Below are 24,345 nucleotides of genomic sequence, written 5' to 3'. Positions count from 1 at the left end.
AACAAACAAGCCTTCTCGTCTTGTTTCTTTGACACACATCAGTGACTGTTTATGTGCCTCACTTCACCTCTTCTGTAAAATCAGAGAAGTGAGGAGTAGTATTACTTCATACTGTGCACTCCATTTGTCTGACAGAGGGGGCCTGGAGTGTACAGATCTGTCTGCTGTTGTGAGTGATGCGAAAAGTGGGTTATCGTATGTAGAAAAGTCACATTGCACAGCAACCCCACCCCCCTGGCCCTGGCCCATCATGGACTGCTCCACCTGCCACACCTGCTCCCCCTCAAACGCAATCAGTGACTGACTATATAAACTGCCTTGTGCACTCACTCGGTTGTCAGCAGCCCAAGAGAAAACACCCTCAGAGCCCTGTCTGTCTGGCCAAGCCTAGTCATGCGTCAATGATGTGAGTTTGTTGCTATTGATGTTTTGCCTTGTTTTGCCTTGTAGTTGTTTTAATCATGTTGCCTTGTTTATTGCTATTTGCTATAATGACCGTTGTATTCATGATGTTGTATTCATGATGTTGTATTCATTGGTTATTGTAATTGCTAGATTTATATCGATGAATTGTGTCAATGCAGTAATCATTGAACTAGTAATGTTTGTTTGTATATTATATTATTATATTGAATTGTATTATATAATTGTATAATCTAATGTATTATATAATTGTATATCTTATCTAATGTATTATATTTTCTGTCTTTATGTCTTTATAGAATAAAAACCATGACAATATGGAAATACCTTCTCTACAATGGCTTTCTTACTGAAGCTCCATGGCAGTGTTAGAAACTCCTTACTAGCCCTACACCTTAGAAACCAACCCCTACTTTACATGGTCCTTCGACGCCGAGAATAGAGCATTGCCATGGCTGAGCCTAGCCTGTATGAGCTCGTCACCTATCGGCTAAACAACCCGGCTAACCCGAAAACGGACCAGGAGTGGACCGAGTGGTTTGAGGAGAGCAACAGGATTTATGAACTCATGTTAAACGAATCCAAGACCAGGCCCACCAAGACCTCTACTCCACCATCCAGGCCGACTCCTGCCTCGCCTCCAGTTCCCCGGGCGCCACCTTCTGCCTCGCTTTGCAAGACTCCTACTCCTCCTCCAGCAGCTAGGCCTCCTGCTCCCAAGGCTCCTGCTCCCAAGGCTCCTGCTCCCAAGGCTCCTGCACCTGCTCCCAAGGCTCCTGTACCTGCTCCCAAGGCTCCTGTACCTGCTCCCAAGGCTCCTGTACCTGCTCCCAAGGCTCCTGCTCCCAAGGCTCCTGCACCTGCTCCCAAGGCTCCTGCTCCCAAGGCTCCTGCTCCCAAGGCTCCTGCACCTGCTCCCAAGGCTCCTGTACCTGCTCCCAAGGCTCCTGTACCTGCTCCCAAGGCTCCTGCTCCCAAGGCTCCTGCACCTGCTCCCAAGGCTCCTGTACCTGCTCCCAAGGCTCCTGCTCCCAAGGCTCCTGCACCTGCTCCCAAGGCTCCTGTACCTGCTCCCAAGGCTCCTGCTCCCAAGGCTCCTGCACCTGCTCCCAAGGCTCCTGTACCTGCTCCCATGGCTCCTGCTCCCATGGCTCCTGCTCCCAAGGCTCCTGCTCCCAAGGCTCCTGCACCTGCTCCCAAGGCTCCTGTACCTGCTCCCAAGGCTCCTGCTCCCAAGGCTCCTGCACCTGCTCCCAAGGCTCCTGTACCTGCTCCCAAGGCTCCTGTACCTGCTCCCAAGGCTCCTGCTCCCAAGGCTCCGCCTCCTCCTCAGGCTCCTGCTCCCAAGACTCCGCCTCCTCGTCAGGCTCCTGTGCCCAAGACTCCGCCTCCTCGTCAGGCTCCTGTGCCCAAGACTCTCCCTCCTCCTCAGGCTCCTGTGCCCAAGACTCCGCCTCCTCCTCAGGCTCCTGTGCCCAAGACTCCGCCTCCTCCTCAGGCTCCTGTGCCTAAGACTCCGCCTCCTCCTCAGGCTCCTGTGCCCAAGTCTCCGCCTCCTCCTCAGGCTCCTGTGCCCAAGACTCTGCCTCCTCCTCAGGCTCCTGTGCCCAAGACTCCGCCTCCTCCTCAGGCTCCTGTGCCCAAGACTCTCCCTCCTCCTCAGGCTCCTGTGCCCAAGACTCCGCCTCCTACAAAGGCTCCTGCGCCCAAGACTCCGCCTCCTACAAAGGTTCCTGCGCCCAAGACTCCGCCTCCTCCTCCTGTCTCCTCGTCTCGGGTGCCCCGGGCTCCACTTCCTGTCGCCTCGCCTCCGGCGCCCCGGGCTCCACCTCCTGTTTCTCCATCTCCGGTGCCCAGAGCTCCACCTCCCCTGCAGTCCTGGTCTCCACCTTCAGCCCGGGCATCGCCTCTGACCCCGCCTCCTCTGGCGCCCCTGGCTTCACCTTCAGTCCTACCTGTCGGCCCCCCAGCAACAGTTCTACCTGCCAGCCCCCCAGCAACAGCCCTCCAGCAGCAGCCCCCACAGCCACCACCTGAGCCTCCCCCAGCACCTGGGCCCCCTCGTCTGCCACCACCTGAGCCTCCCCCAGCACCCATTCCTTCTTCATGGGGCGGCCCTATAGCCAGTGACTTTTTTTCAGGTGAAAATACTACGTATTTGGGGCGGCTGTAGAAAAGTCACATTGCACAGCAACCCCACCCCCCTGGCCCTGGCCCATCATGGACTGCTCCACCTGCCACACCTGCTCCCCCTCAAACGCAATCAGTGACTGACTATATAAACTGCCTTGTGCACTCACTCGGTTGTCAGCAGCCCAAGAGAAAACACCCTCAGAGCCCTGTCTGTCTGGCCAAGCCTAGTCATGCGTCAATGATGTGAGTTTGTTGCTATTGATGTTTTGCCTTGTTTTGCCTTGTAGTTGTTTTAATCATGTTGCCTTGTTTATTGCTATTTGCTATAATGACCGTTGTATTCATGATGTTGTATTCATGATGTTGTATTCATTGGTTATTGTAATTGCTAGATTTATATCGATGAATTGTGTCAATGCAGTAATCATTGAACTAGTAATGTTTGTTTGTATATTATATTATTATATTGAATTGTATTATATAATTGTATAATCTAATGTATTATATAATTGTATATCTTATCTAATGTATTATATTTTCTGTCTTTATGTCTTTATAGAATAAAAACCATGACAATATGGAAATACCTTCTCTACAATGGCTTTCTTACTGAAGCTCCATGGCAGTGTTAGAAACTCCTTACTAGCCCTACACCTTAGAAACCAACCCCTACTTTACATCGTACCAAGCATCATTGGACACAAGGCCCTGGGAAAAGACAAGGAGTGGCTACAAATGCAGATGGAAGTGTACCGTGGCATATCAATTAATGAGATATACTGTAAGTAATGTATACTGTAACACTTGCTATGCATCCTGTTTGTGCAAAGGTTAGAGATAGGAAAGAGACACATGCTTAGCCACTGAGTTAAATTAACATTCAGGATTTTCCAGTGCAAATAGATAAAAGGCAGCGTGATTCCACACACGATTATCATAATGTCCAAGAGGACCTTGCCTTGTGTCTCTTGGGTGCTTTCAGAGGACCGTCCCTGGTGTCTTGGGTGCTTTGGGGGGACCTTTTCGGGTGTTAGGTGCATTGGCATTGCCAGTGAGAGCCCATATCACCATTATGTCCATGACTATAGATTAGAACCTCTCCGGTAATAATACTGGCAGAATATCTCTCAGGAGATATGATTGGCAGAGTGTCGAAATAAAAGCCCTTTGGAGCTTTCATATTCCAAACACAATTGGTTACTTTTTTTTTTACTTGCCTGTCCTACATTCATTGTGTGTCAAACAATTTAGTTAACTGCCCAAGGCTTTGACTTTTTCTAAGTTGCTCTTAATATCATTGGATATCAATATCGATATAGGTCAAGACAGAAAGTGAGACACACTGCACTGTTTGCTGTGGAAACGGAACATGCCATTATATCCTTTTCATAGTGTCCAAACCTCAATTATAGCTTTGGGTTGGCTTGTCGTTTTCACCCTGTGACATCCCACCCGGCACCCCCAGTATAAATATGACTAAATCCCACCATTAGGTGTTTTTCAACCGTACATCTGATCTTAATCAAAACCTAAATGTTCAATAGGAAAGGAGTATGTACTGGTCCCTGGGGGAGATATTGTTTTCCTTAGTATGGTTGGGAACGACTCGGCTTGTGATTGGCTGAGACGGGGGGAGGAAGCGCTCGTTTCTTCTTCATGTGATAAAGGATTCCGTCCACCACAGTTAGCAAACAGGGGATGGTGCACTCGTCAATACACACGTTCATCGGCTGCTCGCCGTGGCCACTCACTCACCTAGCTCATCAGAGTGCCTGCCATATTGATGAAACAAAAACAAGCGCCCCGTCTCCTCCACCATTTTTGGGGAAACAATAGGCTCTGTGCATGAATCTACTTCCCTTTTCTAGAAGATGGCATGAACATTTCCTGTTCTGGGTCATATTCTCATACCGGTTCATTTGATTGGCTCAGCATCAGATTTGACCCGGAAACACATATAAAGGTGTTGTGATTCCAGTTCAAAGGGGAGGGGAAATATTTTTTCTGCATTCATCCAGCAGATGGCTGCTCGGATGGCTAAGATGACTGCTTTGGAGGAGCTGTTAGGAGTTAAGAGTCTTGCTCAGGGATACCTCGACATGTATACTAGCCATGGGTCGAACTGGCGACTTTCCGATTCCCAATACGGCCGCTCAGCTACAGCCACTGTGCATTAGTGTTAAATGTAGTACCTGTGTGGTCCCGTGGCTTGTAGGGTGAGCTGCTCTCCAGGTCTGCCAGGATACTGGTGAGAGAGTCAATCTCTGCGTCCAGGCTGGAGCGTCTCTCTTCCAGGGTCTTTTCAGGTCCTTTCATCTACAAGCAAACATCATGCATAGACGTGTGAAATGACCAAAATGTGAAAACAATTAAAGGATCATACCGTTGGACAGGCATGAATAGCCCATTGACTACGACTCACACGAGATTACTACAGACCATTTTCCAAAACATACTGTGGTTTGTTAGAATTTCGAGGAAGCCATTGGATTCTGTTCATTTCATTGTGGTATGAAAATATTTGTTTAATGACTATAGAGATGTGTACCGATTTGCGTGGTGTTTGGACAAAATCTGTTGAGTAATATCAAAAAATTTGTTTTGCAAAAATCGGCCTCCTGGTGGAGCTATAACAGGCTGATTTGGGGGCAATCCAAGGGATCCAGGGAGTTTGTGTGCACAGTTTCACGTTGGTCGGGCCAACAGTGCTGGAGATTAACCCCTCACGCATTGCTATGAGTCACCAGCACCAAGGACGGTTGTTTTCGATGAATGAATTTTGATTCTATTCCACTGTTTATGGTGACATACATAAATGGTAAATGGTGCATTTATATAGCGCTTTTATCCAAGGCGTTTCACCCATTCACACACACATGCATACACTGATGGCGGAGGAAACCATAGAAGGCACCAACCTGCTCAATGGGAGAAACTAGGGGTTCAGAGTCTTGCTCAAGGACGCTTCGACATTAACTCAGAGGAGCCCGGATTCGAACTGGGAATCTTTCGGGAACCCTTTGTGCTCTAATGATGGTTTCTCTACCCCTGAGCTATGCCCGCCCCATCCCGGGGGCTCTTAATTGCTCCCTTTGAGCAAAGGGGTTGTGCACTGATATAATTGATTGGCCATAAAAGTGCCAAGTGCTCGTTAGTGATCTCTCTTATCAATGAAAGCATCAAAGACAACTACCTGTTTGATGCCTGTCATAGAGGGGAGGGGGAGGGGGGAATATGTTTTTATACACACAGACTTGCCTACTTCCCCTTTAAAAGCTGTCTGGGGTGCTCACAAAAGCCTGAGTAGACACCAAACATGTTTGAAAGTGAAATATTTCTTTAACCATGCAATGAGAAAATGTAAATATTAACATAACACTATGTAAATACTTCTATGTTTATGTAGGGCAGTGTTTCTCAAATGGGGGTACGTGTACCCCTAGGGGTACGCGAAGGTACTGCAGGGGATACTCAAAAGAATTTACCCCAAAAAGAAGAATAGAGGTATAAATCATGCTAATATTGTTCATAGTTAAATAATTGACTACAATTGAATGAGGAGGGTAAAAAAAAAACATGTACTGTTATGTTTAATGACACATGGAGAAACTTGATATGAGCCTGAGTTGCTAACCCAAATTACATGGTACCAGGCAACTGGGATGGCTTTTAAAGTTGAAGTTATTGACATGAAAACCGTTTGATTTTGTAGCTTGTAGATCTGCTATTTTTGGTGAAAAGAGTTGCTGAAATGAGTTGGGGTAGATCAGTGGAAGGCAAACTTTATGATCAAAAGAGGATTTTTTTGGCCAAAAACGTATTAAAAATATGTTTGGAGCCACAAAAAGATGTTTGCTTTATTTGTGCTTTGTGCTTTTTGTGCTTTTTCTGGTCTTTCAATATTACTTGTACACCAATAAGCCAGCATGTGTTGGTGGTGAAAGCAAACAACATATCCAAGCATGCATATATTCTTCATTTTCCTTCAATAATTAGTTTCTTATTTTTATCTGGTCTCTAGGCAACAATTGTTTTGTGAGAATGTTAGATCAGTGTTTCTCAAATGGGGGTACGTGTACCTAGGGGTACGCGAAGGTACTACTCAAGAAAATTACGCCAAAAAGAAGAATAGAGGTATAAATCATGCTAATATTGTTCATAGTTAAATAATTGACTACAATTGAATGAGGAGGGTAAAAAAACATGTACTGTTATGTTTAATGATGACACATGGAGAAACTTGATATTAGCCTGAATTGCCAACCCAAATAACATGGTACCAGGCAACTGGGATGGCTTTTAAAGTTGAAGTTATTGACATGAAAACCGTTTGATTTTATATTCTTTGGATGGGGGGCTTAATATATAGCGTCATATACCACTATTTATGTATACTATAATTGCAGTTTTATAAGCAAAATGTTGTTGCCGGGTAAAGGGGGTACTTGGATTCAGAAATCAGGGAAAGGGGGTACTAACGCCAAAAAAGATTGAGAAACACTGATGTAGGGTATACAGTATATAGTAAGTATAGGTATAGTGTACAGTGTAGCCAAGGCTTAATTTACATAATTATCATACGACAGTGGTTCAACAAAGTATAAGCGAGCCTTAAGGACAGGGGTTATTCATCCTTCAAATCGATGGACAGTATACCTTTTTGGATCTGCGCCGTAGAAACTGACATCACCTTCTCTCCTCCCCTTTAACTAGCCAGTGCTTTTCACGGTACTTAGCCTACAGGTCCGATTACAATTTATCTGCGAGCTCGTTTCACCTTGACCTTAGACAATCCTTTTGAAAGCAACACATCAATAGCAGTGACCGTTCTCTGAGGAAAGTGCGGTGAGGTATAAGAGGCAAATGTTATTGTCAGAAGGACAACTCTCCTAATGCAGTGCACTATTCACCTCCGGCTTTTCAGGGCACTTGGCTTTACAGTAACTCATTCCTCATGCATCATTCATCGTGTTTTCGCTACAACTTGGATCTAAATTGTTTATGTTGTAAAATACATATCCCAGTTCAGTATTGTGGCACACATGTAGAAACGAAAGCCTGAATTATACGTAGTTGCGCACGGGTGTCGCAAACCAAAAGCAGCAGTAGATTGGCTACTTTTGCTTTGTGACTCCCGTGCACAACTAAGTACAAATCAGGCATAAAGGGGAAGATAACAGGCCAGTATTCACTCAGGCTTATTGTCAAAGTGAGCTTGTGAATACTAAAATAACAATGCTGCTCTAAGAGCATATTTGCTCACTCACTTATTTATCTCAATCTTCAAATAAACCACAGTGTAATTTCAAGGCACGATAGGACACGATCCTTTCATAGATTAAAAAACAACAACACTGTATACCAGTATAGTAAACAAAGTAGTAGTACTCCTAAAACTAAAATTCAACTTTCTTTTTAGTCTCCTGAACTATGCTGCAACTGCAGCCAGACTTCTTGCAATTGCCTGTAGGGGCTTTTGGAGTTGGTTGGATCAGTGACTGCCTCTCATCCTAACGTTATGTGTTTGGGTTACCTGTCACAACCCATTACAGGCAGTGTTTGCCTCCATTCGGAGAGTGGCTGCAGCTTCAAACATCTGAGGCGATCGCGAGCAGGGGATAAACAAAGCAAAACACTAATGGCTTGTTTCAAATAAAAAAGGAAACAGGCAATCTCTTTTTAACAGTGATAACGAGAAAGGATAAAAAAGCAACACATTCCCCGACTCCAACCGCATATCGCTTTTGATGAATTGCAATGTTCCGTGCAGGGATGGTTAATCTGGACAATATTATAGTGACTACAAGTGCAGCCAAAGAATACGGTTATTTCTATTCATTCATTTGTTTTTCTTCAATGTGCGTGTTGTTGTACAAACTTGATCTTCGGTAACAAAAATGGATCGGGAAGAAAAGGAATGTCAAAGCCATGGACCAGAACAGAACCAGCAGCTCACTGACTCATTCAGTATGTGTAATTTCCCTATTGATACAAAGAAGAAGGTACAAAGACATTTAGATTGTATATCAATCCATTCGGTTGAATGGGGTCTCGAGAATTGGGGCGAACGGGAACGTCCGTAGCGGTATAAGAGTTAAGATACTCTGGGCTTATTAAGGAATTAAGCTTTGTTCCCAGGATGATTCAGAAGCCAACACAATAGCTGGGCAGAAAATTATGGACAGAAACAATGAAGTACATTTCAAAGTAATGAGAGTCTTAATTTCAGTCCATAGTCCATAAATTGAACTTCACCAGCCTTCACTGTGGAGAACTGTTCTACTCAACAAACTCAAGGTTGTTAAGTCAGTGGTGGACAGTGACGGAGTACAGTATTTAATTCCTATTTTTTTTCTTACGTGATGACTTTCACTCCACTACATTTCAAAGAAGAACATTGTACTTTTGACTCCAATACCTCTCTAGGAAGGTAAAAGGTATGTCCTATTTCAAATATAAAAGATATCATTTATAAAATAATGAAAATGCTTGTCACTATTATTGATATTTTAGAAACTGTACTTTTATAATAAAAGCAAGTACTCCAGTACTTCAACTATGGTAAAAAATTTGACTCAGCAACTTTCACTTGGTAGTTGAGTGATTGAGCGTCACTTGATACAGTACTTTGACTCAAGTAATGTCTGGGGTTGAGTACTTTGTCCACCACTGCAATCACACTCCCTGCATGTTACCATGTTCAATTACAGGAAGTATATTAATATAGTCTGGCTAATATTAGCTTATTCACATTATACATGTACAGACACAACATAAAACATAACAGTTTATTATACACAGTATAGCCTCTTTTGGTGGAGATTGGAGAAAGACATTTTAATTTAGAGATAGAATTTGAATGCAATTAACGCGTTCATACCGCCATGAACAAACATGCTAATCCCCTGAAGTGCAATTTTCTCACATCAAACCCTATTGTACCTACAGTATATGCAATGAGAACAGCAATGAAGTTTGAATTACACACAGCTGCTGCTGCGAACATTATGTAATATGCTGTCTTGGATGATACTTCCACATGGGGTCTTGGTCAAATATATAGAAATTTAGTGAGATCAAAGGTGAAAGTTCCATTTCGCTATGTCACTCTTGGAAACACAGAGCGACACACACAGGATCTGCCACCAGGGGTGTCGCACCAAATTCTGGGCCATGGGCAATTCTGGGCCCCCCATGAATGTTCTTCATAGGGGGGGGGGGGGGGGGGGGGTTTAACCCATCTAGACTAGGAACGCAATTTTACGTATTATTTTGTGCTTTAACTATTACAAAATAACAGATATACAAGCTCTGCGAGCTTGTAGATCTGCTATTTTTCAGTCTATATTCAAGTCTTTGAATATTTGAAATCCTTCCGTTTTTGTCAGTGGTGCTCAAACTTTTTCATGTAAAGGACCCCAAAATTATATGTATTTGGCCACGGACCGCAAAATATTTAGTTCCAGGGACCCGCCAGAAGCAACATTTTAAATGTAATTACAAATGTTTGCTTAAACATACATATATTCAACGATTTGCACACATTTTCACGACTTTTCAAAAATAGCAGAACTACAAGCTCGCACCGTGGCACTCAGTGCTGGCACTCGGTTCTGCGCTGTGAGCTTGTATATCTGCTATTTTTCAATAGTTAAAGTATAAAATAATTAAGGCCCCTCCACTTTGGGCCCTAGTAACTCAGTCCCATTTTTCACCCCCATGTGACGCCCCTGATTGCCACTTTATGTTTATGACTATTGTATACACTCCATTGTTACTGTACTGGTACAAACTGAAACTCGTTGATACTGATCTGAGACTTGCTGCTAAATGATATCTTTCACTTGCTCAAGAGACGGCGATTCTGTATATCTGGTACAATGTGGTACAGTACCTGCTGCTAAGTGTTGTATATATTCTTTTTTAAATTTTCTACATTTTCTGCATGTATATTTGACATGGTGTCTTGTCCGTATTTGTTTCCCTTGCTATCTATTGTTTATTCTTATGGCAAAAAGGAGCTCAAAAGAACAAACATTTCAAGTTGAATATCTTGACTTGGGAATCGGAGGCGGTGAGGGAGCATTTCACAGCAGAGGTCAACTAGGAAGCGTCAGTCAGATGGATCACTCGGGGCCAGATATACCCTGGAGGGTCAGACATGCCAGGGGGTAATACTGTAGGACCAGCCATCCAGAGACAGTGACCGTGCTCCACCAATAGATGTCAGCCTTTAATGTTTCCAACCACTACCGCTGTCTGTCCCCAAATAGTAGCCTACTGGGGGATAGTACCCTCATTGGGGGTGTCTGTGCCGAGTTATTCTCAGGAGATATATCCTCTCTTTAGAATCTGTCGCGACTCATCTGAGGACACACAGCTGCGCCCAGCGCCGTTATTCAAACTCTACGTAGCGGCACCCGCGCCGCGCCGCGCCGCATAAAGTGTGAGTCACGGTCATAATATGATATTACAAAGACATCTCACCTGAAATTCATACGAGTTCATTGGTGGAGGAGCAGGGAAGGTGCCCGGGGGCGATGGAAGACTCGTCGGATCTTCAGCGGGAGGCGGAGGAGGAGGGTAGTCTGCAGTGATGAGCGCGCGCACACGCACACACACACGCACGCACGCACGCGCACGCGCACACGCACACACACACACACACACACAATGAGACATTGAGTTTATATGAGGAAAAGTAATATTAACTCCCAAAAGAGAAAAAGAGAGTGATAGGAACAGAGCACCACAAAAACCGAAGCCGGAGTTACACACCGATGCGTGCCAGTGTTGCACACCGAAAAAAGCTGATCTACAAGCTCACAAACACGTTATGAGCTTGTAGATCGGCTATTTTCTGAGCGTGAGACTTGTCGTCCCACTCTGACAGCTTGACACATCATCATAAACAATTTGGTTAACTAAAACTTGTAGTTTTACTCTAGAGTAAGCATTTGTTGTTGTTTTCTTGAGATTGGAAATATAAATGTTGTGTACAAACTACAGTGTGTTTGCCCTGCCAGGAGAACAGAAACAAGCCAAATTTGGGGTTCTAAAACAAGGATCGCATCCAACTGCATGTCTCAGACGGAATAAGGCAGTATGTGCCAAATTAGATTCTAATTTGGCTTCTCTCTGCACAGGACTTAAGACTGAAACATTTGACCGTGTACTTGTATGTACCAAACCAGACGAGGGCTTTGCAAATTAAAAGGCTTTTATGAGACGTAATGGGAATTTGTTCCAATGCTAAGACTTTGATGAGTCTAGTGTTTAGAGATTCCATTTGCTTTCCATGGCTTTTTATCTGTTTTCATTCAAATCTATTTGATGTCATCAATTTAGTTTCTCCAAGTCCTCTGACCAGATTAATTAAGCACAGTTGTCGAGTTGCTGAAAGAATCAACAAACACCACAGCAGTGCGTGGCACAGTTAGGCTGAAATGGGACACATGTCCACGTCGTGCACATTACAACATCTCAGAAACTGTGAGCATGGCATTAAACATCCCCTCTGGGCGCGTGTATTGCTCCATGTGAATTGTTTATACAATAACCTCATGACCTACGCTAAAACTCCGCAGTGTAACCAGTGGGAAAGAGACTACAATCTGCTGCTCAACAGCGAGTCTCTCCCCTTCACCCTCCCCCCTCCCCCCCCCCCCCCTCCCCCGCCCGATCACTCACGCTCCATCTCATATCCCCCTCTTGCCGTAATGAAAGTCACTTGCACTTTAAGTCGTAGCCGACACAAAATTAAAACATTACGCTTCGTGTATGGCTCTCTCTAACATCAAAGTTGTTTTGGACTCGTCATTTCAGGAAACATGGTACGTGGTAAATGTTTCAAAGAGGCATGTTTTATTGAACAGGTCATACAGTAATGTTCGCGGAGCGCTGGAAAGCGCTCGAGCCGGGAGTCAGGGGGCCCGTGGTAGGGGTCATTAAGCATCTATGCTTAAGGAACGTGGCTGCCGCATCAGAAGTCGGTCCCCATCAGGGCCCGAGGCCAGCGAAGGCATGTGGACATTAACTTTGCGTCACCGTAGAAGCATTAGTGTAACTGTGTGTTGGCTTCTAATTGCAACGGCTGACAGGGTAAGAGCAAAGGGTGGCTTGTGGGACCGCGTTGGGAGGGAATGTCAGCGAAGGGATTTTGAAAAATTCATAAACAGTCCCTCTTAATTGTCTCTCATTCATGTGATTGAGAAACACAAGTTGATTCAGCTAATGTGAATGGGCCTCTCTCTCCTGGTATTTTCTAAAAAATGATCACCTCAAGTTTGACTGACCCTGGAACATGTCGGTTATGAATCACTTTTGCCAGTGCCACCAAAGACAAGCTGTCAAAGTGTCATTTATATTTTCCTCCAGCACACGTTCCCAAGAAATCTCTGTAACAATACACAGTCTTGCTATTTTTACAACAGGGCACAGTGCATATGTAAACACCGACAATAGAGGCAAGACAAGGTTTTATAATAAACATTAACACCCTATCCAAAACGGTTATTTATGTACGCTGCACATCAGACATGAGCTTTTATAACATTTTTACTTCCTTTTCAGACATCCACTGAAAAAAATAATGAAGGTTGCAGACAAAACCCTTGGAAATGGTGCACACAAGAGCTCTTAATACATTCTTAAAACTATGACAATGTTGGTAAACTCATCCCTAATTAGTAGCAGAATAATCTGTGCCTGCACCTGTCAGTGTGGAACCTAGAAACCCACTTTAACCATGTTCACAGCACAGCCCTGAATAGCTCAAATTAACTAAACCAGTCGGTCAGAACAGTTTCACCACAAAGGCAAGGAAATGTAATAAAAACATTCTCGTGTGTATCAGTTGTAATTGTTTATTTATATACCCATTGTGTATATGTGTTGTTTTACTATATTTACTAAAATCAACCGGTACACTGCTATAAGAAAATTAGGAATTTGGTTTGTATGTTCCTACAAAATATGTACAATGTCATCACCTTGCAGTTTTGCCCCTAATCAAAGATCATCCAGTGATCAAAGATCATCCGGTGGAAGCCTTATTCATTCAAGGTTGTGATTATTAAGCTTGCAGCCCACAGGGTTCAGTGTTGGGTCTCCTACTCTCCTACTGCAGATACTGTATATTAAGTGTTCTTTTTCTATATGACATGTATCCAATGAAATGATGATCATGAAACTCATTTACTGCCATTAGAAATGGCAGACTTTCGGGGTTGACAGCCGCAATTTTCGTACCTTTTAACGTCATGCACGATGACATGCACACGCCCACGAATGTGCACAGATTGTGCACGATCCATCCACTCGTGAGCACAAAAAAAAAAAAGTTTAATCCATGCTTGTGTTGCTGCGCCAGCTGCAGCGCTGTCTAACGAGGAAGTGAACAGAGGAGAGATTGACACAGAGGGACATGTGTCCCGCCCTCCAAAAAAGCATATCCGTTTCCAGTCCCAAACCAGAAGCACTGTCTTTGGAGCACTTAGGAAAGACTGATCGGCAATCCTATTTTTGATTGCTTTGAATTAAATCTAACCAGTAAGACTCCCTAATCGGGAGATAAGTGACCGTTGGTCGCTTATCTCCACAAATAGGCCAAAAGTTTGTTTTACCAATTATTAAACTCTATGTGAACATTTACATCAACAAATCCCAAGTACAGGGCATCATCTGGGATACAATCCCTTTTATGCCCATATATGGAGATCCCTAACATAATCCCTTTCATGCCCATATATGGAGATCCCTAACAGAATCCCTTTTATGCCCATATATGGAGATCCCTAACAGCATCCCTTTTATGCCCATATATGGAGATCACTAACAGCTAACAGAATCCCTTTTATGCCCATATATGGAGATCCCTAACAGAATCCCTTTTATGCCCATATATGGAGATCCCTAACAGAATCCCTTTTATGCCCATATATGGAGATCCCTAACAGAATCCCTTTTATGCCCAGTTGGTTGCTAGGGTAAAAAAACATGGTTGCTATGGTAAACAGTTGGTTGCTAGGGTAAACAGTTGGTTGCTAGGGTAAAACCATGGTTGCTAAGGTGGTTGCTAACGTACACTAACAGACCAGCAACAACAGACTGTTGCCACAGCAACGTACACAAAGATTTGTGTACACATGTGGTGTGATGTCATACTGAAGATATATGACATCACACCGTACACAAACAAAGGTGTGACGTGTGACGTGTGACGGACGGACGGACGGACGGACGGCCGGTGGAGGTTTTCATAGTAAACTGCTCCCTGACGGTCGCAATTAATCTAATAGCTCAGGAAACTCGGCGTGGTGGCCTGGAAAAACGTGAATAACTTGGGAAAGTCAGGATATGGCAGTTAAGAAATTCCAAATAATCCAACTCATACAGTAGCTGGCTGTTTTTGCTGACCAATACGTCCATAGCATCGCTTTGGTAACGGATAATGACTGTTCTAAAGCTGGCTCCAATATCTAGCAAAAATGAATCCATAACTTTCAGTCTACAAACCACAAGTCTACTAAGATACTGTAAACTTTTATCCACAGCCTCACCAGTGAGTTCCAACCCCCTAATCCGATATTGCAATGCTGACACTCTGTGAGCAGAAAGAGCACATTTTAAAGTGTTTGAACTTGCTACATGCTGATTATATTGAATCAGCATGTAGCAGGTCCTTCTCCCTCAAAGGAGTCGTTATAGTTAACTGTCTATTCATACAGTGAATAAAAACCAAACGTTTCTTTTACCACTCAGCCCGCTTGAATAGCTTATCCTACAATTGTTTCCTCTCTTACAATCATTTCCGCACATTTCTTTCATTAATGCCACGTGACAACTTTGACGAGTTATAGCCAATGGTCCAGGCCACCACTGACTACTTTGACGACATATCGCTGGATGGCGCTGGTCACTAGCTTGTGAGTCACCAATTATTTCCAGGTGTCACATGACACGTCGATGACGTAATCGGAACAAAAACAGCTTTCCCTTTTTTAGGAAAAAAAATATATAGAAGCCACATAGCGTTAGTCTATGGGACGAGTGGTGGAAAGCGAGATGGACGCAAGAGCCTGTATTTCTCAAACGGATGGATGGTCACATCTAGACGAGGATTATTTTCCAATTCCAGGACACCCGCGAGCAGATCGGCGGTTAGTGAAGAAGGGAGCGACCCATGTCGAAAAACAATGTTAGCAATTCTTTAACTTCTTTTTAATTATTTAACATTGTTTATTACAATGTTTCTTCTCTAGTCTATTATGACGAGACCGTAGTTGTTTTAATTTTCAACCGAATTAAAACTGGATAATTAAAAGTCCTGCAGGCACATACTGTACTATTACAGAGGCTTCACCAAATGCCATCAGTCTCACCAATGGGCAGTCACAGCACGACATGTTGTGAGCTTTTAGATCTGTTATTTTAGGTGCGCGACACCGGCATGCAACCAAGTGCAATTCAGGTATAATACTCCTGCACGATGGTGTTGCTTGCCCAAAAGAACTGATCTTCACACTAATGCGAGTCGCCGCATTGTTAGCTTGAAGGTCAGTTCTTGTCAGCAAGCGAAACGTCATACTATAAACATTAGACTATAAATAAAGCTTTAGTCAGTGTCACAGTCTAAACCAATCTGAGCGGGGCTGAGTGAGGACAGTCTCTGTGCTGTGAATGAAACCGTCCCCATTTGTGACGACGGGGAGATGAAGGCTCCTAGTGAGCGTTAATGAGACACGCAGCAAGAACACCTACTTAATGACACAACTTCCCTTCTTTTTTATTGAGCAATTACTTTTAAGTAGCTGCCTTGTGAACAAGGAATCCTAATCAGTAATTAAAGTTATTTGAGAGGGCCATAAGAGGTATAATTGGTTATCGGGAGCTGGAGACTAGTGTTGTTAGGGCGAGTGATAAAGGAGTGGAGATGGATCCAGCTGTGATAACGGTTAGCCAGATTAAATATTGTTTCTCAAGTTAAGTGTCACATACACATTCAAAGTACTTCAGTCTATGTGACAAGATGATTAAGGAGTCGAGAACACCTCAAAGTTAGACGTGTATGGGGCTACATTTGCCATTCTGATTAACCATTTTCAACCTAGTGTCCTTATTTTGGCCATGTCATTATAGGCGGAAAAACAAATCACGTGGATCTTGAGATTCAAATGTGAACAGTGTGGCTCCAGTGTGGATCTCAAGACTTCAAATGACCAGCCTGTCACGTTGGTCACTCCTCTTGACACATCTATGATGTACAGTATGACTCAAACTGGTGACTTGGTTTCAGCCCAATCAGGGCCCTCTTTATAAATCAAAGGGTATATATTTAGGGTATAATATTTCAAAAAGTTCAAAAATCTAATTAGTGGAGGTACATCTGTGGCCTACTGAAAGTATGCACAAGGAATGTGGTGCTGATCTCTCCAGCGGTTTGTGATATCTTATAAACACACAGAGACCCACATTTATACTGTAGATAGATGTCTAGAATCCTGCAGAGCCACGCTGTAAAATCCGCTTTTTTGCTACTTTTGCATGTCTTGTCATACCTCAGAAGTATAAAATAGGACTTAGTGGTTTTAACAATATGGTTCTGGAGTTTAGATCACTCAAAGTCCAAATCTAAGAGGCATCTCAGGGTTACAGATGAGAGTATTGTGTGAGGACTTCCCTATGCTCATTATGCAGTTGCTGTGGATCAGTGGGTTTAATGTGTATGATGAGGTTTGAGCATACTGTATTCACATGTGTGCAATATCTTCAAGTACATATACGATGGCATGGTCCAGCTGGCTTTTTGACATACCGAGGACAAAGCTTGGCTAGCTATATGACTGTCCTCTACCCTGAAAGAGCATAGAAGTAGTTCAGTGGGTGGGGGGACTGTTTTCAGCACAAGAGCACAAGGGGTGACACTCAAGAAACCTCAAAATCAGGGTGTCAGTTTACTCTCATCGCTGAAAAGAACCACGTGCTGTTTGCGAGTGTGTTTGGGTGCTTGGCGCATAGATTATCTCCCCCATGTGAACCTGATTTATTACTGCTGAAAGCGGAGAGAGAGAGAGCGTGAGAGAGAGACACTGGTGTCCACCGCCGTGTACACGTGCAGCAGGAGACAGAAATTAACACAGGGCGCCACGTGACAGTGGGGGTCCGCATAAGTCATGTGACACCAGACAGCTATTCCGCAGCGGCATTCACGTCTCCAACCAGGTTCTCCTGAGGTGGCAGGTTAAGCAGAAAGTTCTTGTGGGATTAGGCACAATAGGCAGCGGGTCCTGGACTCCGAAAAATAAAGTTGGGACAACATTTTAATTTTGCACTTTTTCCTCAAATCTGTAACCAGAGTCCGCGATCAAAACCAATCCATATAGCTTACAACAAAGTCACTGTTTAGGAAGTGAGTAATGACTGTACTTCATTCATATTCAGTGGCAAAGAAAAACCCCTATAATCCCTTCTAGACAAAATGGATAAAGTGCTTTAAGACCAGGGTGTCATTCTGCATGTTTTATCTCTCCACAGCCCATTCCAAATGTGCTGTGGCAGAGAGGTTGCGCACACATTGTTTTGACATAATTATGGAGCCGTTTTATTCCACCTTCCGCTCGAGGAGAGCTGCTGAGCTCTGCTCTTAATTAGCAGTGATATGTATAGAAGAGTGATTTATGACTTCATTTGGTTGGAAATGCAAGGGATGGATTCTGAGGTCTTTGGAGATATGCTTGTTTTAAAGTGTAAAGGAGCAGACCAAATTGGCTTCTGCCAGTTTAAGCTGGATTTCTGCGGGACAGGGGGAAATTGAGTTTTAACCGAATAAAAGAGGGATTACATTATGCCGTGAAACCAGAGAAACAAATGCTTCTGCAAGGTGAACGGTTTAAAAAAATACATTCCAAGTCAGGCTTTTTTATAAACATGTCTGTGACAATACATTTGTTGTGACTCATTCATCAGTGTATCAGGTGGAGTGGGGGAACGCATATTATTTTGTAAAGATTGATGGGAAGCTCAGGTCTCGATTTGCTTCTTTTTCTTGTTTTTTTAATAAACAAATTATGTTAACCACATTAACCCTGGTGTTTGGGTTAAAAAGCTTTTTGTTGTTTATTTTATTTTTTTACAAACTGGACCCTGGACAAGCCTATAGGTTTCAGTGACATTTCTCGTTGAGAAGAACTCCAGACAGCCGCGTGCAGCGGCAAACTTGGGTCGGTCACTACTGCTGCTGCTGAGTGAAGTAAGGCAGAGTTTCATCACATGAGAGCTCTCCCCACCACTGCTCATAAGCATGCCAAGCAGCAATGGTAATGTTAGAATTTGCTACTCTACACCACCAAGTGTCAAAGGGCAGGTGATGTAGCGGGGGGGGGGGGCTGAAGTTCATCTGAGGACACAGGGGCCCATTTTGACCGGGGCATTTGACATACTTGTAGTGTCTAAAAACGGGAACTAAAGATGCACTCAAAGCTGCATATTATTATGCTAAAAATGGCACACAAAAAAAATCTGACGGCGGATATTTTGGCCAAGTCATATGTTCGTCATGAACACTTTCAGAAATGCTCAAAACATGTCACAATGTGATGCGTTGTGAGTTTGTAGATGGACCATTTCTGCTAGTATGAAGTTAAGGATTAAGAAGTGATACTCGCAGTTTTTAAGATGAAAAAGAGCAAATAAGTAGAAAGGACGAGTACTCCCCCCCCACACAAAAAAAGGAAAACTCCCAAGATTCACTTACGTGTCCTTTTAAGCACTGCACACAAAGTGTACATGTAGTAGTTGAGGTCTGTATGCTCTACTTAGATGAAAGTAGCCTTTGTGTGCGCTCACAGCATAAGCCGGTGGTTTCTATGGGGACACTGAGACTCTCATTGGTGGGTTTCCTGTAAATTCTCTTGGTGACACCCGTGCGGAGACTCTTGACATAACAACCGGTAGTCAGTTTGCTTCTGGGCAGTCAAGCAGGGAGGAATAAAAACAGCTTATGCAGATGTTCAACACTTTCTGATTGCTCTGGGTGAACAATTAGTGGGTTTTCCGGGAAGTTAAAGTGTATGGAAAGTTATATCTGAAGCAGCGGTTCTGCCACTTGTTTGACCTTTTAGTGAGACTGTTCTTTGATAAAAAAATCTATCAAAATTTAAATTTGAAGCAAATTGTGAAGCTGTGTGTGCAAAAAAAGTGGCACCAGCGTTGGCTGTTTGAGGAAACTATCCTATTTCCACACTGGCAAAACTATGATGACCTTATTCTATCCTGCTTTTATTGAATAGATTTGTGTTTTTCTTTGGTGTCATGGTTTGGAAACCTTTCTTTAAAGGACAGAAACTCTCTGAATCCAATTGTTAAATGGTCTGGTAGGCAGACTGATGAGTCACAGCTTAACCTACGTCCCTGTACATCAGACACTTACAGACGATAAAAAGCTCAATTTTAAATGTGCGCACGCCTTAGTGAGCCCACAATGATGATTCTCACCCTTTGCACAGTGAATTTCAGATCCTTCCTTCTGGACGGAGGTTTATAGTCCCAAGGTGTAGAACAAAGCGTTATAGAAATATCTTTGTTCCAGCAGCCATCACTCACTAACAACATTGCACAGATGCTATAGAAAAATCTGTTTATTTATGTTATATCTTTATTCTTTCTGCATTTTAGCCTATTTGTATTATATATTTCCCTTTCTAAGTCCTGATTATTCAAGCAGTTTATCCTGTTTGTCTTATTGTATTGTTTGTAAAATCTGTGTCAATATGGATGCCTTGTCTACTGCAACCCAAATCTACCTATGGCTCCAAAATAAAGTAACTTGAACTTAATTAGTGGGCACGGTCAGACTGCAATATTGCCATCACGTAAATTGATTATGGAAGTAATAAATCACAGGGAATAATGCATTTGGGAATATTGGGAATAAATCTTAAACATCTTCGTTCAAACTATAAAACAACAGTTAATTGAAAGACTAAAGAGTAAAGCAATGTTATACAGTATGCACTACTTTGTAGGCTTTCCAAAACACTGATTAGAAATGTGTTCACTGAACAAATAACTGTAGCGGGAGCACACTTGAAGAAATAAGAAGAATGACCCCTTTAGCTGCTTAAGCCCTATTTATACTTCAACGTACAACAGATAGCCGATCTACAAGTTCACAAGGCGCCGCAATGCGATGAGTTGTGAGCTCGTAGATCTGCTATTTTCACTATTTGTAAAACATTTTGTCAATTTCGGACCTCTGTCCTTGACATGATGTTTTACAACGTGTTCTCAGAGGGTAGTTTACACAGACAGACTTCCTCTCCCAGGGCAGAGCGTGTTGATTTATGGAGACAGCTGCATGGAAATGCAATAACATAAACCATTTCTACGATTTCAAGGTAAGTAAAAAAAATACGGCAGGGTAGAAAGAACAAGCAGTATAATATAATAATAATTAACAGTCTAAATGCCGTATGTTGATCATTTCCTTCACACATTCTCTACAAAACCTGGATAAAAAGCAAAATCAAAAACTCTTTCGAGCAGCTGCACGAAAGAACCTTGTAACGTTTAACGCACTGTGCGACGCGGTTCATTTCCATGAAGCAGTCTTGTCTGACCTTCTTCTTACTTGTACTGTGTTGAGCAACTTAAACCCTTGGGTGTCACAAATGTGATCTGGGGTAAAATGAGGTCTGTGAGGTCTCCGTCTAAGACCTCCAGTAATGTGCCTGTCTGTCAGATCATTCTGCTGTGCGTGTAATCAGGGCAGTTTTCTGCTGAGACCTCCGCAGCCCACATAGACCCCGCTAACCATTCACCAGGCACGTGCACACATAGACATCAAAGGGGGCTCGAGCCCCTGCCCTTTTACCCATCTGTAAAAAGTGCAGGGGCGTCAATTGGGTATGGCAGCTGCCATACCCTGGGTCCAGGGGGGAAAATAAAAGTTACCTTTAAATATAAATCCATGAATGTCTCTTTGTCTATCTGTATTATGTTGTTAAATTACAGTAAAATAACTACCAACGTTTTACAAAATGGTCACTTTAACAAGGTATTGTGGCACGTTTACTAACATGCCAAGTTTAGCTGCACTTGAACAACCGTTCCAGGCTGCCATATCCAGCCCAAGAAACCGTAAAAACGGGGGGAAATAGAATGTACTTCTTAACAACATGACTAGGGTCTTGCACGCGTGCAAAAGCGTGCGTGCAAGACACCAGTCATACTGCCATACCTTAGCTTTTTCCGAACTGACGCCACTGAAAAAGTGCCCTCTCCAGAATGCCATAATGCAAATGCCCTCGTTCCGTGCCGTACCTGAAGGCAGCATTCAAGAGAATTTGCCCTGTCCAAACTCTCCTGAACTTGAATGCAGCATCTTATGTTGAAAGAATTGCCCTCTCAGTGTAGAAATCTATGGCATTATCTCCAGTATTGACTTCATTATGCTTAGTTCAGTGTGGTATCAAGTACCGAAAATAGCCGACCTCGAAGAAATGTCAGCCCCTGCCTCTCTAACATTCTCTGCACGTCCCTGCCATTCACCGCCGACCTGCATCAGCCTCTTTTTCTCCAGCCTCCGCCTCGTCCAAGCCTGGAGCTGACAAAGGACACAGAGGCACCGTGCCAAAGAGCAGTGTCCCTGATTTCAACACCAACCCTTGGTTTTTATATGAGGCAGTCTGTCCAACAGTTTGATATAAAACAAGCCATTAAAAAAGGACCCATCCACTCAACAGCAGGACACTGGAGTTAGTTTTACATGTCCCTTCTTTATAGGGGGTCTAAAAAAAACATTAATATCATCGTCAAAAGGAGCAAAGGAGTGCTTGTGTTTGTATTGGTGAAAAATACAGATATGTTTTGATAATCTTTTTTTGTTGACGTTGTCGTTCATGGATTTGAATGCTATGCACCATAAGACTGTTAACTATTTTACATGACATAGTTACAGTAGTTGCTTTAACCACTTAAAGCCTATATACTGTAATGTTGTATGTCAAATAGCAAAAATAAGACTACAAGGTCACAACGTGTCACGACACAAGTGGAGAATGCATCGGACCTTACAGTAAGCAAGGTAAACACAAGGTAATATATCAAATGCAGAGAGATAGTAATCTAGAATCATTATGTAAACCAATAACCTACAATCAGTCTAAACAGTATAATATCAAAAGATAAATAATCTGTACATTGACAAAATACGATAGGATGCCAGGTCAACAAATGAACCTGGCATCTGTCTGACAGCTTCCCTGTGTCAGCTGATCTGAGCGAGCGGGAGGGGTTGTAGGGTTGGATCAGGCTTTGAACATAGTGGGGTGCCACACCTACTGTATGGTTGCTTTGTAGGCCAACATCAGTGTTTTGTAGGCAGTAACTGGGAGCCAATGGAGGGAGCGAAGAAGGGGGGAGACATGTCAACCTTTTGACTGGATGAAGACCAAGCGTGACGCGGCATTCTGGATCATTTGGAGGGGCTTAAGTGCACATGCCGGGAGGCCAGTGAGGAGCCATATCAAGTTTTGATATGACTGAGGTCTGGATAAGGAGCTGGGCTGACTCCTGGGTGAGGAAGGTTCTGATCCTTTAAATGTTATAGAGCATGGGTCTTCAACAGGGGGTCCGGGACCCCTAGGAGGTCCTCAGAGTTACAAAAATAGCAGATCTAGAAGCACAACGCCTCGCAGCGCGAGGCGTTGTGAGCTTGTAGATTGGCTATTTTTGGTAAAGAGCTTTGGTGTAGAGGGGAAAAAGAGCAGACTAAGTACAGAGTCTAGGTCAAGTTTATTAAGTATTGACGTTCAAGTGGTTAAATATCTGGAAACAAATTGACATGAATCCAAAATACACTGACGATCGTGCTGTCAAACAATGAAACAATGAAATGAGTCTATGATAAGGTTGTGGGAGTCCCTGCTTCATCTCTCTCTCAACAAAGGGGTCCTTGGCCTGAAAACGTTGTAGACCCCTGTTATAGAGTGTAAACTTACAGGATCAAGTGACTGCTACAATGTGCGCCTTGAATGCTAGGGTTCATGGGGTTAAGGAAAAACATACTGGTTCGTTTAGATTGCTTCCTCTCTGTGTATTTCAGTCAGCAGCATGCACTGACCTCAATTGAGTCTTGATAAATGTTTCAACACACTGATGTTAAACATACTTATTTTCCATGTTATCACTGTCATAGTAAATGGCAGCAGCAGCACCGGGGGAAACATGGAATATGCAACACTGTATGAGTGATTTAACCTCAGTAATGCCTGCATTATTTAATTTATTCAATGACACCGTCCCATTTCCAATGATATCAAATAAATAAACAAATAAACAAATATATATATACATACTGTGTATGTATATATATATATATACACACACAATATATATATATATATATATATATATATATATATATATATATATATGGAAGTAATATGGAATTGAAGCTCAATTATCTGAAATTAAAAGTAAAACTATGTATTTATTTACTCAAATTGACTTGCTCAACCTACCTTTCAATTTAATTATCTGAATTTCTCAAGAACAAACTGATGACCGGAGGGAAAGCCTTGCCAGGCGTCGAGTCAGTCGGATAGGCATTGGTTCAGAACCGCCAATACGGCCATATAAAGGCATATAATGTACACTATGGAAATCTGGTTGTCCACAACCACTGACCCGACCGCTATGCCACATGGGAACGATCGTCTCTATCCTTCTGTCTGTGTGTGCGTCTGTAGTTCAAGTTCATCTCGAGAACCGTCCGACTTCAAACTTGGC

General features: G+C 43.1%; 1 protein-coding gene across 1 annotated transcript in view; it reads right to left on the bottom strand.

The window, feature by feature from the left end:
• Positions 1-24,345, bottom strand: part of lpp (LIM domain containing preferred translocation partner in lipoma) — a 219,893-nt gene that overhangs the window by 114,178 nt on the left and 81,370 nt on the right. Inside the window, 3 exon segments of the mRNA XM_080727235.1 lie at positions 4,749-4,757; positions 4,759-4,872; positions 11,044-11,144. Of these exon segments, the coding sequence (XP_080583361.1) occupies positions 4,749-4,757; positions 4,759-4,872; positions 11,044-11,144 (224 nt within the window).

Source organism: Nannobrachium achirus (assembly GCF_963921795.1).
Source record: "Nannobrachium achirus genome assembly, chromosome: 1".
Lineage (NCBI taxonomy): Eukaryota > Metazoa > Chordata > Actinopteri > Myctophiformes > Myctophidae > Nannobrachium > Nannobrachium achirus.
The sequence above is the reverse complement of the archived record's forward strand: the minus strand, read 5'-3'. Positions and strand labels throughout refer to the sequence as shown.